At 36.7% G+C, this 18,761-nt stretch overlaps 2 protein-coding genes across 2 annotated transcripts in view; both read left to right on the top strand.

Annotated features, from left to right (window-relative positions):
• Positions 1-13,409, top strand: part of LOC137667502 (sodium channel protein type 1 subunit alpha-like) — a 73,509-nt gene extending 60,100 nt beyond the window's left edge. The window contains 10 exon segments of the mRNA XM_068408320.1: positions 1,494-1,691; positions 1,693-1,776; positions 8,922-8,975; positions 9,309-9,446; positions 11,139-11,243; positions 11,620-11,748; positions 11,750-11,776; positions 11,778-11,853; positions 11,856-11,891; positions 12,241-13,409. Of these exon segments, the coding sequence (XP_068264421.1) occupies positions 1,494-1,691; positions 1,693-1,776; positions 8,922-8,975; positions 9,309-9,446; positions 11,139-11,243; positions 11,620-11,748; positions 11,750-11,776; positions 11,778-11,853; positions 11,856-11,891; positions 12,241-13,409 (2,016 nt within the window).
• Positions 13,410-17,800: 4,391 nt separating this feature from the next.
• TTC21B (tetratricopeptide repeat domain 21B) overlaps positions 17,801-18,761 on the top strand; it is a 41,776-nt gene continuing 40,815 nt past the window's right edge. The window contains exons 1-2 of the mRNA XM_068407851.1: positions 17,801-17,849; positions 18,064-18,193. Of these exons, the coding sequence (XP_068263952.1) occupies positions 17,829-17,849; positions 18,064-18,193 (151 nt within the window). The 5' untranslated portion in view covers positions 17,801-17,828. The remainder of the gene's footprint in view (positions 17,850-18,063; positions 18,194-18,761) is intronic.

Here is an 18,761-nt window from a genome sequence, read left to right on the forward strand (position 1 = left end):
GCGTGCTCCCTTTAAAGTTATCAACAAAAATATAAGCTGCCAAGAAAAGCTACATTTAAAAAAAAAAAAAATCATGCATTTATAAAAGATAAGGATAATTCTCAGTTACAGAAAGGTCCCATTTCTACTGTCTGGCAATGGAGGAGACCCTTAAAACGGGAAGAAAATATGCCCTGAAAATGACATTTCTACCTAAGATCTCTAAACAGGTCCTAATTCCTGGCCATAATATTTGGAAGGAGGGGGGTGCTGAGTCACGAGTAACACAACCACAATACTCCGCTTCCAAAGGCCTTCAAGTGGCTGTGAAATACAGGTAGTAAGATTGAGCAGCTCTGAGCTTGCTCAGAATTACATTGGTAGTGGGGAAGATCCCTCTATGTTGCAGAAAGCAGGGAACAAAGATGGACCAAGACACCTTAATACACCCCAAGTATCCATGCCAATCCTTTCCTGTCTTACTGCAGAAATTGGATTACTGACAATCAGAGCTCTACTATATATTTTATTTACCTTCTCCAAGGTCCTAAAAGTTTTACAAGAGAAAAAAAGTAAAATTTAAATAAAGTATAACTTGTAAATGAGATCTGGTATTGGATACTCAAGGAGAAATAATTGCTCAGCTATTAGGAAAACAAATATCACAAAAGTTTTGATAGCTCTGACAGACACATGTGATTAATTACTGCATGTATCAGAAAAATACACTTTTATCTAGATAAGTATTTACTTGACATCTTGCTGCAAGGGGCTGAAAAGGCAACCGGCCAAAAGTAATTTAAAATGCAAAATCAAAAAACCCCTAAATATGTCCTTGATATACGTCCTTCTTTAGATAAATGAAGGGTATTACTGACTTAAAATCAATACATGAAACAATAAGACTGGAGCTTGAAATAAATTATTTTGATTCAAGTAGACACATATTGCAAAACTGTCTTGCTTTTCTATACAAAGAAATTAATCTTTGTTATAATCTTGCATGGAACAATGAGGCAATAAAGATATGTATTTAATTCCTGCATAATCCTTTTAATCTAGAGCTTAGTTTCTAGATTCATGGCATTTGTGTTTTCAGCTTAAATTTCAAAGTTGTGTTGGTCAAATCTACAGGTTGCTATTTTTGGTTTAAATATTTTTAAGCTATCATTTGATGCATTTTTAGAATTTTATTATGTCTGTATTTATATTTAACATGCTTGTCTTTTTTATATAGAACACATTGGTGTCAGGCTTCATCTTACTACCACCAGGTCTTTTGTTTTTCTTTTAATTATTTTAATTTTCTCACTAATTTTCCTTTCATTACACATACTAATGTTAAGTATTTAAAAGAACAGTGCAATGCTACAGTTATTAATGTGCTGCTTTAACATTTTAATATTAGTTTCTGAACAAGCATTTATTAAGCATTGGTAAAACAGTATACAAAACTTTATTGCTGTAAAATATTCTTACGCTCTTTTCTTTTTCCCCCTGTATTTGTGTACTAGGTGGTTGTGAATGCCCTTTTAGGAGCAATTCCATCCATCATGAACGTGCTTCTCGTTTGTCTTATATTCTGGCTAATTTTCAGCATCATGGGAGTAAATCTGTTTGCTGGGAAGTTCTACTACTGTGTTAACACCACAACCTGATGAAGGTTTGAAGTCGACCAAGTCAACAATTTTAGTCAGTGCGAGGAACTCATTAAAAAACAATCAAAGTGCCCGATGGAAAAACGTGAAAGTAAACTTTGATAATGTAGGATTTGGGTATCTTTCTTTACTTCAAGTAGTAAGTGATCACTCTTTATATACGTTTTACTGTTTATATGTAATAATGAAAAGCAATTCTAGCAACAAAGACAGAAAACATTTACCTGATGATTTTTATCCATGACTTAGTAATTCTGGCATGCACTGATAATTGATCACTCTCTTCACAGTATAGCAGCAAGTACAGCCCTACTAAGATGAATAAAGTATACTTTAGGACCTCTGACAGAAAAAGTGCTGTCCTTCCTATTTATAGCTCCCTTAGTCCTCCAGCCCTTCTAACTTTAAAAGTTTTCTAGAAGTACCTAGGAATGGTATTCAGCTACCTAAATACTTTAAGTTTTACTGTTGCTGAAAAACAAAATCTGCATTGGGGTGATTAAGTCACAGAGAAGAATTCCAGGTAGGAAATCCCATCTCAGTGATGTGGCTGCCACCAGTGCAGACTTATGTGATCTCAGAAGCAGTTTTTCATTCGGAAGAGAAATAAGAAAAGAAAAATATCATTAGATACTATAATCTAGGAGATATTTTCCTTGCTGTTTCTGTGCATGAGCACTAGTGGAATTTATTTAGCAAAAACTGAGGGAAGAAAAGAAGGAAGAAAATACATGCAGAAAGATACTATTAGGTTATGCCTTCACTATCAAAAATTGTGTCCTCACAGCACTGTCTTTGTATTTTGGAGTAGCTAACAATCTGACCCAGCTTTAATCAAGAAAACGCTGGACTCTAACCTATGTTGTGTGCATTGAACAACCTCTATGGTTTTTTGAGGTTACTGTCTAATTCTGCAGAATCTTATTTTTCACTTTTAGAGTTTTTAAATAAGTTTCTAGCTTTTATGTTGACATAAGAAATCTCAATAATACAAATCATTAGCGTGATGCAGTGGTATCAACATGGTCCTGCACAGGGTCTAAAAAAATATTTCTGAGCATTGTGAAATGCCTCTCCCAGCTAATATAGTGTCTCACCTGTGTGACTCATAACTCTGCCAATTTAAATTTCACTATGATTAATTATTTACTTTACTGTCACATCAGGAAGGAGCAGAGAGGGACCAGCAGTATTGAAGAAATAAACTACTGAATACAATTTGATTTTGATAACAAAATTGGATTGTAATCAAAAGACTTTAAATACTTCTTTTCTCTGTCTTATTTTTGAAATCCACTGGCCTAGAATCCCCCTTGGGGTCAGAGGGGCAGAATGCTTTATTACACATGTTCAGGAGAAACAAGACATCAACAAAACTCTCTTCAAGTGGTTTGCAACTCTTCTTCTAGTAGTAACCTAGTCTATTCTTGGACAGGGATAACATCAGGTACATTTTTTCCTGGCTTTGTGGCCAAAATCACCACCCCTCAACTACTTGTGGTCATACATATTTCAGTGTCCTGGCTATGCATAGTTTATTCCTTCTCCTCTTCATTGAAAAGCAACAAGTATTTCTTACATGAAGACTTAGATTCTTAAATTATTGGATTGTTCTGGGAGGAAAATGGGAAGAAATTTGCCAATTGTTCCCACGCTGCAAAGGAAAAATGAATCTAGACCTATCACGAAGAGACCTACCTCTCATGGGAGGACAAGCCTATTGTTTTTGCAGTATCTACAATATAGAGATTTTGCACTGATATCAAAGGCTTGCCTACTGGATGTATTTTTTTTGTGTGAGCAGAATGACAGTTTTGTCATTCTCGCTTATTTTTTCTACATTACTAAAATGCCCATAAAAGCATGAAGAGATTCTCCTTTACCATACCAGTAAAAAAAGGGGCACTTCTGCCATCCCACAAAACAGATACTTGGCTCTGCATTTTTTAGGGTTTGGTAAGTAAGCTGCTAGTAGTGATTTTGCAGTTATGGAATGATAAAAGCCCTAGGGCAGACAACACAAAATACCAGCTTGATTTTCAGCTAATGCTTTAAAATATGCAGAATCTATGTTTTTTTCACCTTCAAGAACAAAAGAAAGGCCACAATTCATAAATGTTTGAGATTCTTACATCACTTTCTCAATCAAAGAAGATATTTATAAGGTGATTTTCTATTGGATATATAAAGTACTTTTGTTGAGAACCTAGAACAGGATTCTAAAGCCATTGTGTTCAGAAGAAACATGAGAAATCGATAGGTATGTCATAACCCTAGATTTCCCCACCTTCCCGAATCAGCTTGTAGTAATAGTAAAGATGAGTAAATACTAAGAATTAATTAGAGGTATCCGTTACTATGTCAGAAACAAAGATGAAGCTATTGAAACTTGAGTATTTCGCCCAAAATAAGGTATTAAGCCTGAAAAAATGGAAAAAATAATCGTGGTTGCAAGTAGATATGCTTTCTGTGCACGCAGTGTGAACGTTAATGGCTTTTTTTTAACATCTTAATGGTTAGTTGAAAAGTGTACTGAAGTCATTTGGTTCTCCACCTTAACAACCTCAGGCACAGACTTTTTCTTAGATTGTGATGGATCTGAGACAATAACCCCCTGGAGGTCAATGACATTTTTTTAGTGACAAACTCAGTAATAAGTATCAAGGCATGAATTACAGATACAAGATCCCTTTTTTCAGGAAGCTAGAAACTAACTACAGAAAGCTGCCTCTTATAATCCAGTATTATTTCATTCTCCATTCTACCCTCTGACTCATGCCCTTGGAGCCAGTCAAAGAAGAACATTGTAAATCCCTTCAGCTTTTTCTGGGTTATAGGTAATACAACATAAATCTTTATTTTCTGCATCACTGAGGTTTTCTATCTGGAATGAATACTATTGGAAGTAGTACCATCTTCATGCCAAAAAAAAATCCAAATGGAAAACAAGCCAAAAGAACTCCAAACCTGGCACTGAGGACATTATTATTCTGGGAAAGGTATAAATGAGTCCTTATGAACAATTTTTGTTTTGAAACACGAAAAGCCTTTTCTGGTAGTATATGGGTCTGTTCATTGCATGAAAAAACCTCTGTTTTTTAAGAGGAACACAGAAAAGAAACAGATATTTCACACAGAAATACTCAGTAAAAGTGGAATAATTTTCAGAAAAATATTCTAGGCTCAAAAAATTAGATCGGGAAATGTATGGCAGTGTTTTTTTAAGCAGAAAGGACTCTCTGAGAAGCTCTTTCTTGGGTTTCTTTGGCGGTGATATGGAATAAATTTCTGGAATGAGTGACCTAAGAAAAGAATGTAAACTAATTTTTGGTTTGCATATTGAATTTTTTTTCTTTTGGAGGAGGGGTGTATGTGGAAAATCTTTAGTATTGATAGCAATGTTATAATTCTTTCTGCCAAAAAATACAGGCTGACAATATGTGCCATTGATATCGCCAAGTTTTATAGACTTTGTTGATCAGAGACCATTTTCCAAAATTCTTACCTAGTTTGAAGTTGGAGTGTAAATATTCATGCCATCAGTCATATAAGTACACATTGTCTCCATAAGAATTTTTTTCTTCTATGATCCAGCGTAGCTCATATTGGTCTATATGGATCTGCAAACTTCTCTTTCATTTCTTGGTCTGAACTTGTTTGAGTATTTCTCTGTCCCTAAAGAAAAGCATCAAAGCAGAGACAGAACTGCTGGAGAAATTCCTTTCACAATTTTTATGCATCAATGAGTGAAGAGGAAGAGGTGGGTGTACACAAAGAGATGTGCATCTGCCCTGATAATTTATGGCCTTATGCCTTTTTAACTTGAACTTAGTGTTTGGGTTCTTTGGTAAGTAAGTCTCCTGGAGGCCTGCTTTAGCCTACTTGTAAGCGTATATCCTGCTTACCAGGCTAAAATGTGGCAAACCCATGGGTCTCAAAGCACAATGTTATATTATTCTACTGTTACTAATATAAATAAGACAATACACGTTGTTAAGTGTAGGGTAAAAAAATCAGAAGCTGGAATTCTAGGGCTAGATTAGGATGGCTTCAAAGTTCCAGCAGGTGAGTATTTTAAAAGCAAGATGCTATTGTATCTCCAAAAGGGAATGTGAAATCTTCCTGGTGGTATTTTCTGGTAGAGAAATGGAGTAGTGAAACTCCAGCATCACTTATAACTTAATCAGAAATTATTCATCAGGAAAAAAGTCTATGCACTTTTAACAATAGTAAAGCAGATTGGGGGATTTTTCTTTTGTTGGTTTTTTCTAACTATATTTGAATCTGCATTTGAATATATGTCTTTCAAATTTCCTTGGGAGAAAAAACCATTTGGAATAGATTTCTGATTTCAGTTATACTGCTGTAATCTTTGAAATCAATGAATTATTCCTGATTTAGTGTCACTGAGAATATACAATATATTTTTATATTTGAATATACAAAAAGACAACTAAGAATTTGATCTCTTAGTCATATTTCTGTGTTATTTTCTATTCAATATGCACAAATGCCCAAATAATACCGTATTTCTGTTAAAGAAAATGTGTTGAAGATAAATTTAAGCCTAACATAAGCAGGCCTAAGCTTCTACTGAATGCAGTAGAAATAACACTCTTTCACTAAATGTGATGCCTTGAACTGAACCTCCAGTTCCATTATTTGCTATTGTTCAGGCAACATATTTAAAAATTACAAGTTCTTCTACTGAACTGATGCTTCTGCTTTGAGAATTAAGAATCCATTTTCTCACAGATAATTTCTCAACTAGTGTAAATGATTTTGCATAATGATGATTATATTCACCGATTCCTACTGATTTTCAGGAAGGATTTAGAAAAAAAACATGATGAGGGAGCATATTTATTATTAAAATTACTTAATTTTAATTAGGTTTTGGGATCGTTTTTTTCTTCATTTCTTCAGTAATGGTAGTATCTTATGGTTTTGTGAAACTGTGGAAAATACACATTTTACTTCAGATATTTTGAACTGCAAGATAGTAATATGTTTGTATTTTTCCACCCTTACACTCTTTCAAGTTGCCTTTTTAATAACAATAATGATAAGCAAACAACAGCTGAGTTCTTCAGATCTTTTTCCTAGCGCTAGCTGAAAGGTACTGTCTGTTTATAATGGAGTACTTTACTGATGATTGTGAAGCTTAATATTTTAAAATTAGTCTGTTTTTTTCCATTCACTCTAGTTAGTCTAGGTTACACCAACAAATTCACAAAAAAAACAATAATTCCACTTTGCCTGGAGGATGATATGCAAGGATCGTCATGTGTCTGAACCTGAGGCAACAGCACACACTTTGCAGAAGAGCCACTCCATTATTTGCATCATTTTTCTGATATAAAAGTATGCCCATTATTTGCATTTAGTGTTTCAGGTTGAAGTGCTGATTTCAGCCTAAGTTATGACATTCCAAAAAATGCAAATAAGGTACTAAGAAACAAAAGTAGCATCTGTAAGATGTGAAGTAATCATCCTGCCCTGTTTAGACCTAGTAAGACCTCAGCTGATATAGTGAGTCCAGTTTTGTTTACCATTTCAAGAGATGAAATAGAGGAAGAGAGCTCAGAGGAAAATAATGAGAATGTTCTGGGAAAACACAATCTACATGGACAGATTGAAAGAACAGTGATCACAGCATAAAGAAGAAAGGCAGCAACAATCAGTTTGCAAATAAGTAAAAGGTGCTGCACAAAGGATTATTAGTACTCTGTTCTCCAGATACGTAATGATTATGAGAAGTGACAGTCTTAAATGGCAACAGAAGGATTTAGATATTAGGACACAATAAAGAAAAGTGCCAGAATAAATATTTTTATGAGGTTTTGGAGTGTTCATCATTAAAAGTCTTTGAGAACAGGTCAAACATATATTAGGAATTACATAAATAAGCTGATCCTACCTCTCCTAATCCCTTGAAGTCCAAATTTCCACAAGGACTTTAAATTCTTCAGCTGAGATTTCTACTTATTTCAGATTTATTGTTCCTCTGATACTACACTTTGATTTTACCATCGTACTGTAAGTTGCCTGAACTTCATATTTTCTGTGTTGCCCCAAGATGCGAAAGCTGTTGCATACTGGATTTGCATCTCAGGATAATCATGCTCTTTTTAGTATTTTACTGTTTCAAAAGTATAAGGGACCTCTTTTCCTTTAAGAAAATAATTCCTTCTCATTTTAAGTTCACTTCAGGATGATGCCAGCTGCTTTGTATGAGCATAAGCAAAGCCTTTTTGAAACATCCACTAGAAATGAAACCTCCAGATGATGGACATACAGCAATAACCATGGATGAAGAATGTTCCATTCCTGACTTGTTTCTGTGACTGGTCTCTATGGCAAGGCATATGAAAGAACCAATGTTCTGCAGCCTTGTTTAGCAAAATTATCTTAGGGATTAAATGACAGAGAACTATCTATCTCATTTCTTTGTTTTATTCTGGGCACAACTGGATTAAAAAACTGAGTGATTTCTACTTCAAGATGTTACTTAGTCAAAAATTAACTAATTGCTACAACAGAGAAAATAAACTTTCTGTTTTGAAGACTCAGATGAAGCAATCTACACCTTGCTGTCAAATATAAAAATTTACAGATTTTAGGCAGAGGAAATAGCTATAAAAGTTCACTAAATGCTGCCTCCTATGAAGCATATTAAATCTTCGATGCACATAAACAACATCCTTTTCTTACCAGTCTATCTCAGAACATATTTGGGGGATCCAGCCTCTATAAAACACAATACATTTAAAATGAAAACAGAATTACTAAATCAGGTAAAGTCTTCCAAAGTAGAGAAAAATCAAAATTGTGATTAATCAGAAAACACCTTTTCTGAGCTGATCAAATTTTTGGTTCTCTTTGGTTGCCACCTTTCTGACTGATTTGAGAGGGAGAGAGTACACATCAGCCTTCATTGGTGGCAACTAAGTTACGTAAGGCTGTTTCTCAGCTGTACATAGCCTTTGCAGTTGGCATGATTTGATGAACATTTAGTCCACTAAAATGATACTGCATTCTATTATTTGTGATAAGGAATTAGAAATAAGTTAATTACGCTTAATGTTTAAAATGTTTGTATAGAGACAAAACGGGGATACACAACAATGTATCCAATGAGCAGCTGTGAAGAAAGCCGGGAGACAAAATTATCTAGAAATCTCCTCTTATGCTAATTATTCCTGGTGCTGTACTCAGTTGCTGGAAATAATTATATGAATTTTCTTCAAGCTATATGCTTAAACAGGTGTGTACTGTTTACAGGCTACATTTAAAGGCTGGATGGATATTATGTATGCGGCTATTGACTCAAGAGATGTAAGTAGTGCAAATATTTTAAATTATCTTTTTTTTCTTGAGGTCTGTCTATCAACAAGTGTGTATTTATATATCTTCCAAAAGCAATTAATATCCATACAATAGAATGAAACAAAATTAAATTAACTAATAGGAGATTCTGCTGCAACAAATTGTGGAAAACTGACCAGATGCTGTCAGTAATAGATGGAATGGACAAAATACATTGATATAAGTGACACGAGTATTGTCCAAATACAAAATATTAAGGACACTTTGCCCAAGGTTGCTGCTTTTTCAGTTGAAATTTTCACATGAAATCTTAGGAATGATATTTCATCTTTTTTTTCTTAGGTATTACAGCAACCCAAGTATGAAGAAAACCTGTACATGTATTTGTATTTTGTCATCTTTATAATTTTTGGGTCTTTTTTCACCCTGAACCTATTCATTGGTGTCATTATTGATAACTTCAATCAGCAAAAAAAGAAGATAAGTATTGTTTCATTTCTCTTCTAAATATATTCTAAAATATTGCATTTTTGCAGGTGCCTGATATATGTAACGTACATCCAAGGTTTGTTCAAAATTGAAAAAGCTGAAGTATATTAGGATACAAAATCTTACCAAGACGTAGTATGCATTAAAGTCATAAGATTTTACATTGTAGTGAATGGGATAGACCCTTCTATTTTCAGTATCCAGTTTAGTCTTCCTCAAGTCATCTGCTTTTCCGTGCCTAAACTTCATGAAATCTCCTTACATGATCAAACTGCTGATCAGCTTTACCAATCTAGGCCTCTACATTAAAGCACTCATAATTTCTTGATTTTTTCCTTCATGATTTGTAGTGATTCTGTCAGCACAAAAAGAATAGCTACCTGGTTGTGAAAAATAAAGCATTATTTCATCACACTACTACAGATGCTGTTTTAATGATCCCAAATATTCAAGTTCTATTTTGTGGCACTGAACAATCTGAAACTACACAGAACAAGAGTGGTTTGTAACTATCTCAGGGCCTTTTTCTATTGTTTCATAGTGCAGATGTAGATAATCTCACTGGTATAGATGGTCTGAGTATCAGGTGCTCATCCTTAAAATTATTTTCTGTAAATAGATAAGGTAATGAAAGCTAAAGAACAAAAGCAGCTATGAATTACTAGTTTGATTTTTCCTCATTGGACTTCATCACTTTCTTTGGGTTTATGTTACTAGTGAGAGATGCTAAGTAAGATTTTTGGAAGCTGTACATGCTAGAGGCCTAGAAGAATAGGGTTAGGGAGCCTGTGCAGTGTACGGTGCATACATTCCCATGTCTTCAACCTTCCCAAACACTCATCCACAAAAGGGCTGCATCCTATGTGTTCATAGACATTCCTGGAATTAGATGTCTGCAAGGATCTTTTATCCAGGAAAAATTTACTTCAAGAGGTATGTGGAGTCTGATGGGTTTTCATTCAAGCTGTCTCTACAAGAAAGTTACTGTGGGCAGTGGATTTTGGTTAGGTTGCCATGAAAGACCTGTAATTCTTTCTTTATCTTGACTGTCAGACTCCAAAGGCTACTTCTGGCTTTTGCTAATCAGAACTTCATTGAACGTGGAAGCTAAAGAAGATAGAAGACTTAAAAGAGAGCATTTTGCTGTTAACAGTATCAAGAGTGCTTCAATCTTCAGCTCAGTTTCTCCAAAGTCTGATAATCCATCTTCTCAAAAACCTTGAAGACTTTGAATCACAATGATAATGTTCTGATTGCTGAACTAGACATACCTAAAGCACTAACACATTAGTGTACTGAAAACCTGACTTCGTCTTCTTCCTTTGTTTCACTAAAATCGCAGTTCAGAAGTGACAGTATTGAGCAGCCGAGACTATTTGAGCTTGTCTCAGATGCTGTTGACTGTATCTCTTCCTATAAAAGAAAAGAGGTACTGAAAAGGATTTCTTGGAGTTCAAGGAAAATAACTGTAGAAAAATGCTGCATTACTGTTTTTTGTGAGATGCAGTACTGGATGTCCAGACAACTTCTGGCCTAATGCTTAGATTGCAGACAGCCGCATTTGATAGCAAAGAGATTTTTCTTAATTCAGTCTTCTTGATTTTCATGAGATAAATAAATCAATCAATCACATCAAATAGCATATAAATGTGATTATAACCAGTTTTGGTTTCATGTTTTTACTTTGGAGGTCAAGACATATTTATGACAGAAGAGCAGAAGAAATACTACAATGCAATGAAAAAGCTGGGATCCAAAAAACCACAAAAACCTATACCAAGACCAGGGGTAAAATTATTTATATACATCAGATCAATAGCTATTTATGAACATCTCAGTTTTTATTGATACATAGAGAGCAGAAAAATGCCTATGTGAAAATTGTCATTAACCAGTGTATCAGTCAGCAAATTGGAAATGAAACTCAGTAAAAAAAAATTTATTTTTCCCTTGCAGCCATTTATGTATGAATATCCAAACAAAGGAAGCTGAACTAAGCTGTTGTATTCACTTTAATTTGACTACTCTACTCAAAATCACTTAATGTATATTTTTATTGAGGTCTCATAGACCTTACTGCATGTATTTTTCTACTTTCTTCTAACAGGAAAAGAAAACCAATTGCAGGTTGTATTGGATGTATCTTTGTTTCTTTTCTCCTCAGAACAAATTCCAAGGCATGGTCTTCGATTTTGTGACACAGCAAGTATTTGACATCAGCATCATGATTCTTATTTGTCTTAACATGGTTACCATGATGGTAGAAACTGATGACCAGAGTAAAGAAATGGAAAAATATTTTATACTGGATAAACCTGGTGGTTCATTGTCCTTTTCACTGGAGAATGTGTCCTGAAATTAATTTCACTTCGCCATTACTATTTCACTATAGGCTGGAACATTTTGATTTTGTAGTTGTCATTCTCTCAATAGTAGGTAAGTCTTGTTTATTAAACTAAAAAGAGGGTAAAATTAATATTAAGTGAACTTTTACTCAAATAGAGACATATGGTTGGCTTATGCCATTGCAAAGTTTACAACTAAGTCATGCATCTTTTCATTTTATCTAATAATTTACCTAATCCAATCATCAAAACTATTATAATCATTCAACATATGTTGCACCTGCAAATATTAAGTATAACTGGTATAACAGAAATTATGCAAGTGGAATCTACAGAATATCTTTACTTGCTACACAGAACCACCAATTTTCTAAATTTCTACTATGATATGGAGATTCAGTGGTGATGTATCTTGGTTTTGTTTTTTTTTTCTGTTTTAGGTATGTTTTTAGCCGAGATGATTGAAAAGTACTTTGTATCCCCCACACTATTCAGAGTCATCCGACTTGCCAGAATCGGTCGAATCCTGCGTCTCATTAAAGGCGCTAAGGGAATCCGCACTCTGCTTTTTGCTTTGATGATGTCTCTTCCTGCTTTGTTCAACATTGGGCTGCTGCTGTTCCTGGTCATGTTTATCTATGCGATATTTGGCATGTCCAACTTTGCCTATGTTAAGAGGGAAGCTGGTATAGATGATATGTTCAACTTTGAAACATTTGGCAACAGCATGATCTGCCTATTTCAAATTACCACATCTGCTGGCTGGGACGGTTTGCTAGCCCCAATTCTTAACAGTGGGGAGCCAGACTGTGACCCTAACAAAGCTCATCCAGGGAGTTCTGTTAAAGGCGACTGCGGCAACCCTTCCGTTGGGATTTTCTTCTTTGTCAGCTACATTATCATATCATTTCTGGTAGTGGTGAACATGTACATTGCTGTGATTTTGGAGAACTTTGGTGTTGCTACTGAAGAAAGTGCTGAACCTTTGAGTGAGGATGACTTTGAGATGTTCTATGAAGTCTGGGAGAAGTTTGATCCAGATGCAACACAATTCATGGAATTTGAGAAATTGTCTGATTTTGCAGCAGCACTTGAGCCTCCTCTTCATCTACCCAAACCAAACAAAGTCCAGCTCATTGCAATGGATCTGCCCATGGTAAGCGGCGACAGAATTCACTGCCTTGACATCTTGTTTGCTTTCACAAAGCGTGTTTTGGGGGAAAGTGGGGAGATGGACGCCCTCAGAATACAGATGGAAGATCGGTTTATGGCATCCAATCCTTCAAAAGCTTCCTATGAACCAATTACAACCACATTAAAAAGAAAACAGGAGGAAGTATCTGCTGTCATTATTCAACGGGCTTATAGACGTCACCTTTTAAAACGAACAGTGAAACAAGCTTCCTTTATCTATAACAAAAACAAAATTGAAGGAGGGGCTGGTCAGGGTATGAAAGATGCAATTCTTATTGACAAGTTAAATGAAAACTCATTTACAGAGAAAACCGATATAACCGCATCAACAGCAGTTTGTCCACCTTCTTATGATCATGTAACAAGGCCAGTCAAAGAAAAGCATGAAAAGGAAGATAAAGATGTTCAGAAATAAGAGCAAATAGCAAGCAAAATCATCTATGTGCAAAATAGTTCATAGCCTGTAAGGATCATGTGTTTGTGTCAACAGGACTCCTGCTGGAGGTCTATGCCAAACTGACAATTTTTACAAATATACTGTATATTAAAGGTCAGTGCCTATTAAAAGACAGTGACCCCTCGTCAGTGTCTGTGACTGTGATATGGGGAAACAACTGTGACAGGAGGTTACTGTTCTCACTACCAGCTGACACTGCTGAAGGGGGGAGAAAAAATGGCTACCCAGACTGTAGGGACCAGTTAAAGGGGTGCAAACCAAGTATTTGTGTGTTTAACATAAAACAATATGGTAACTGTATCCACTGTTTGCATTTCAACTGCCACACACGTCGCATTTTTACAAAATCTGTGCTGGTGGATTCATCTTATTTTTATTCATACGTTGTTTATTATATGTGACTATTTTTGTAAATGGGGCTTCTGTTGGGGAAGGGGATTAAGTACACCTTTACAGGTACAAGGGCCAGATGTTCTATTATATGACTAATATACACACAGAAATGATTTGCATGAAGGCATGCTGCACTTATAGATCATGCATGAAAATAACATTAAGTCACAAAGAACAACAGATTTTTTTAGCACAGTGTTTCTGAAAAGGTATAACAGAGTTTCAGGTGCTTAATTAATGTATTCATGTTGTATCACATCTGAACAAGTCTTGGTATGCCTGTAAAGTCCCCTATAACTCACAAGAACAGTAGAGACGGATTATTTTTTGCATAGACCATTAAGTTTCAGAAAGTGCAAACTTCTTTCTAGGTCTGGAGTCACAGATTTTGTCCTTGTCAACTGTCTTTCTGCATACAAATAATAAATGAATCTGCCTCAGCCCTCCAAATTGATCAAAAAGAGCCCTTCATAAAGTTGTTTTGCTTTATCCTGCAGTATTGTTTAGCCATCTTCAGCTCTCAGTAAGGTTGATGTTGTACATGTTAATGAAAAGCCCTCTGCTATGTAAATAGTAATTTTTAACCTGTGGTGCATGTTTGAGCAAACAGATAATGACCTAAGCACATTTATTGCATCAAATATGTACCACAATAATTGTAGTGTGCAAGCATTCAACAGGTAAAATTACGTATTATCTACCATAATAGATAGTTTGGATGCTCTCAATGCATGTTTATATTGCCTACGCTGCTGTTCCTTTGACTGTTCAGGATTCTTAAATATGGGAAGCCATACATCAGAGCTAAATGAAATAAACTACTCAACAAGACCTCATTCCTCCATACCATTAAGCAATATTTTGCAGCTATTTAGAAGCTTATTTGTTTTACATTTTTGAATTTTCAGTGAAAAGCATATAGTGTATATCCAAACTGTACAGACATTTTGAAAACTACTAAACCTGTTGAAAATAATGTTAGAATTTTATAAGCAAATATAAATACTGTAAAAATAATTTTATTTTATTTTTCAGCATTATGTACATAAAACAAGGACTGAATTTTATCTTCAGGTTGATGTCACACCATTTTTCTTACTTTCTGTCCATAGCACTTTTTCACAGAAGAATTCCAGAAAACAAGATATAACTAAAAGAATGGATAGTTGTATGTTCTTATTTTTACAATATTTGCAAACATGTCAACACTTTCTGCAAAGTAAGTTCATAATTTCCTTCTAAAAAATCTAAGGTTTTTTTTCAGTTGGGGAATGGTGTAAAGTTCAAATTGAATGTCTAAGCAGTGCCTGCATCATAAGTTTTGAGATACAACCTTTCTTTCACAGAATCCTTAATCTTTTGTCATATTTACTCACAGTTTATTTTTGGTTCATGTTGCACTATAACAGTTCTAAATGTTATCTTGAGTCCACAATATTTTTTCACAAAGAGAAAGTAGCAAAATTGTATAATCCAACACATCAGGACATTTTATGTTTCTTACACAGACAAATTAAATATAGATTACTTTTATTAAAATTATTGACTAACACTGTATTAGTGAACTGCATGCAGGAAAATGCTACTATTACCCTAACTGATGCTAAAAAACATTATTAGTGCACCAAAATAATAAAGATTACATTTTTTATTGTATGTTCCTTTTGTCTTTATTATCTGACATTAATAGAAAAAAGATATGCTTCTAAAACCACAGAATGAGAGGATACTGAAAACCCGTAAGTCTCTCTCCCTTTTCCCTTTCCCTTTCCCTTCGGAGGGGGGGCGGGGGTTAACAGAGAGCGTCTGCCACAGGTTTAATAGCCGGCCCAGCTTTAAACCGTGACACCTTTACAGCCAGCTATAATGTTCTTTCACGTAAGTCCTTGGGACTTGTTAGTCACCCACTAGGAATTTCTAATTCAGTGCATGGTAGACACTGAGCATGATGATCCTGCACGTATCAATAGTATTGCCCTGAGTAACTTCATGAGTTCATGCAGCAGCTCCATGCAGTGGGGGACTCAACCGTCAAATACGAGAGCTGTGTGTCCCAGGAAGCTCAGAGCATTTACAGGAACGAGAACTGAGCATTCACGAGTTCACAAAGAGAAAGCGAGGGCTGAAAATAGTACCAGATATATGACATTCCCCAACTTGGGTTTTGAGAACCAGCTTATTCTTGCTAGTTACTATTACAAATAGGCTACAGAATATCTCATATTCAAGTGCTTTTCTGAAAAAGGTGAATTGGCGTTGGAGTGAATAACCATTGGTCTTTTCCTCAGGAATTTTTAAGAATCTCTCTGGAAGCACCATGTTCCTAGAAGCTATCATTTGTGGATACTGATATGGAAAAATGCAAATGCAGCTGGAAAGTGGGCCTGTCAGTTATTCCTTCTCAATTGCCTCAGTGAATTTCTGAAAATGTTCATTTTATATGCTTACATAATTTTATATTGCATTCCTCTACAACTTACAATGAAAATACTCAGAGGTGAATACTGAACTTAGTATAAAACCAGTTTATGAACAATTGTATTCCGTATGCCTGCTCAGTTGCTAAAGCAGAAATAAACTTTCATAGCAACTTCCCTGAAATCCATCACAAATCTTTCGAGGGAGGAAAATGTTTCTCCTTCAAATTGTTCTGAAATGCATTATGAAAAAAAAGTGTAAAACTTTGGCGGAAAAGTACATGTATCAAAATGAAAAGATAAGCATTTTCAGATTAATACATAGACAAAATATATCTTAAGAGGTTACCTTAAAAAGTATGTAAATTATCCACAAACTGACAGAAATAATGGATTGCTGCAAAAATATGGTAGTAAATTGAATAATATTTTTTAATATTCTATACACAGCTTTTTAAACTTTGCTTTTCTCAAGGAAATAGTTTTAAGATAAATGAGAACTATGCTTCTGTCACTGCAGTTCACAGGTCATGGCCACGCAAAAATACTTGTTTCTCATACATGTTTTAGGTTTTCAATGTTGCAGAAGCTGAAATGTTACTTCAGAACAAGTAGAGCATCACTTAAACATAATAGGAGATTTTGAGGATCATCTTGACCAACAAGGAAAAGTAAATATGCTTGCATATTACTTCTTTGGCACCTTCCTGACGCTGGGAATGAGAAGTGTATAATGGAGCAGTGCCATGTGTGATTAATTTGTTCGAAAATCTTACTCTGACCACTCCCCTCTAGAAGAATCTGCTTCACCTACTAACTCAGTGCAAGATGGGTTCACCTCCTTGTACTAAATAGTATTATTGCCCATTTTCATGCTGGACGGACAATAACCATTCTAAAGGAATGTTATTTAGCAACAGTTGTTTGTTTCTGGTGTCTAGAAAAAATGACTGAAGATACTTTCACCTCCAGGGGAAAAACCTGAATTTTACTAGTCTTTGCAACTCTGTAATTCGCTAGGAGGAAAGAAAGAGAATTAAAAAGAGAAGTTTCTGTATTTGATTTTACCCCAATGCTATTTCATTTCTACAGAGAAGCTTCCCATAACTTGAAGTGCTCAGTATTGAGATATGTTATGAAACATATGGAGCGTGGGCCACTTAGTCGTACATCCAACCGAAAAAAAAGCAAGAAAATAAACCAATTCGCAAACTCAGCGTTCAGGCAGTGCCAGCCTCACTGGGGCAAGCGCTCCTAAGGGACAGCCCACGAGACCGCCTGCCCCCGCCGGCAGGGGGCGCCGCACTCCCCGACCAGCACCGCCCGCCAAGGTGTGTTCAAACCCCTCCCTCCCGTCCGGATGGTCCCGCCCCCATCTCCCGAGCGCCCAATAGGTCGCCAGACACGTCCCGGCGTTTTCCACCAGTTTTATTTCCCGTGCTTCTCCCGCCTCGTTTCCCTCCAGGCCAATGGCAGCGGCGCTCCTGCCAGCCAGCCAATGGCAGCGTGCTACCACGCTCTCTCGCGCCCTTCCGGCGGCCACCCTCAATGGTGGCCGGTGGCAACGATGGACGCCGAGGCAGAACAGGTGGGCGCTGCCGCCAGGCGCCGCGCCTCGCCTCTCCGCGGGCGTGGGGCTGCGCAGGGGCTGCGGCGGCGGAGCGGGGAGGGCGGCGAGCCGTAGGAGGGGGCGGTGGAGGAGCCTCGGCGGGAGGGCGAGCGGCCAGACGGGGCCGGCGCGGTCTCGTGCGGTCGCGACGTGAAGCGTTTGCCCGAGCGAACCGAGGCCGGCTCTCCCGCAGGCCCTGCTCAATTACTACTGCCAAGAAGGCTACTTCCACCACGTCCGGGCTGCCGCGGAGGAGGCGCTGGGGCGGCTGGGCAGCGATCCGGTGTTCCTTTTCTACCGGGCCTACGGCACCCTGAGGGCAGGTAATGCGGGCTCGGGAGCTGGGTGTTGTGTCCTGTCCCTGCGCCGCCCTCCCAAAACGCTGGTCTTCCTTGCGCCACAAAATTCAGTCTTTAGTCTGCTACACAGAAAGAAAACAATATTATGGAGTCTGAACGTTTTCCATGTTGAGATTACCAGTGTTTTATGATTAACCAGTGTTTCATGATTATCACTGCCTCCTCCCTTCACCCCCCAGTTTGAATGAAACTGATGTAGACCACATAGTGCTGAAGTGAGAAATAATGAGTTTCTTTTTTTTTTTTCTTCTTTTTTAAATGGTTACATGAACGTGGGTCAGGTAGATGGGTTCCTTGGGGGGAATATGAGCCCTGCCCAAATGCCCACTGCATGGTATCACAAAGATAAATTTGCTTGTTCCAACTAATCTCTCTTCCCTTCAGTGCAGCTGTATCTAACTCTGTATCCATCTGCCTCAGAGGAGCTGACAGCTAATACCTATTGGGAGGATCTTTGTGTACATTAAACTGTTCTGCGAAGTTTATTTAGCTAAATGCATGTTTCAAGGATGTCACAGAATACTAACAAGTA

The sequence above is a fragment of the Nyctibius grandis genome, chromosome 9 (assembly GCF_013368605.1).
Source record: "Nyctibius grandis isolate bNycGra1 chromosome 9, bNycGra1.pri, whole genome shotgun sequence".
Lineage (NCBI taxonomy): Eukaryota > Metazoa > Chordata > Aves > Nyctibiiformes > Nyctibiidae > Nyctibius > Nyctibius grandis.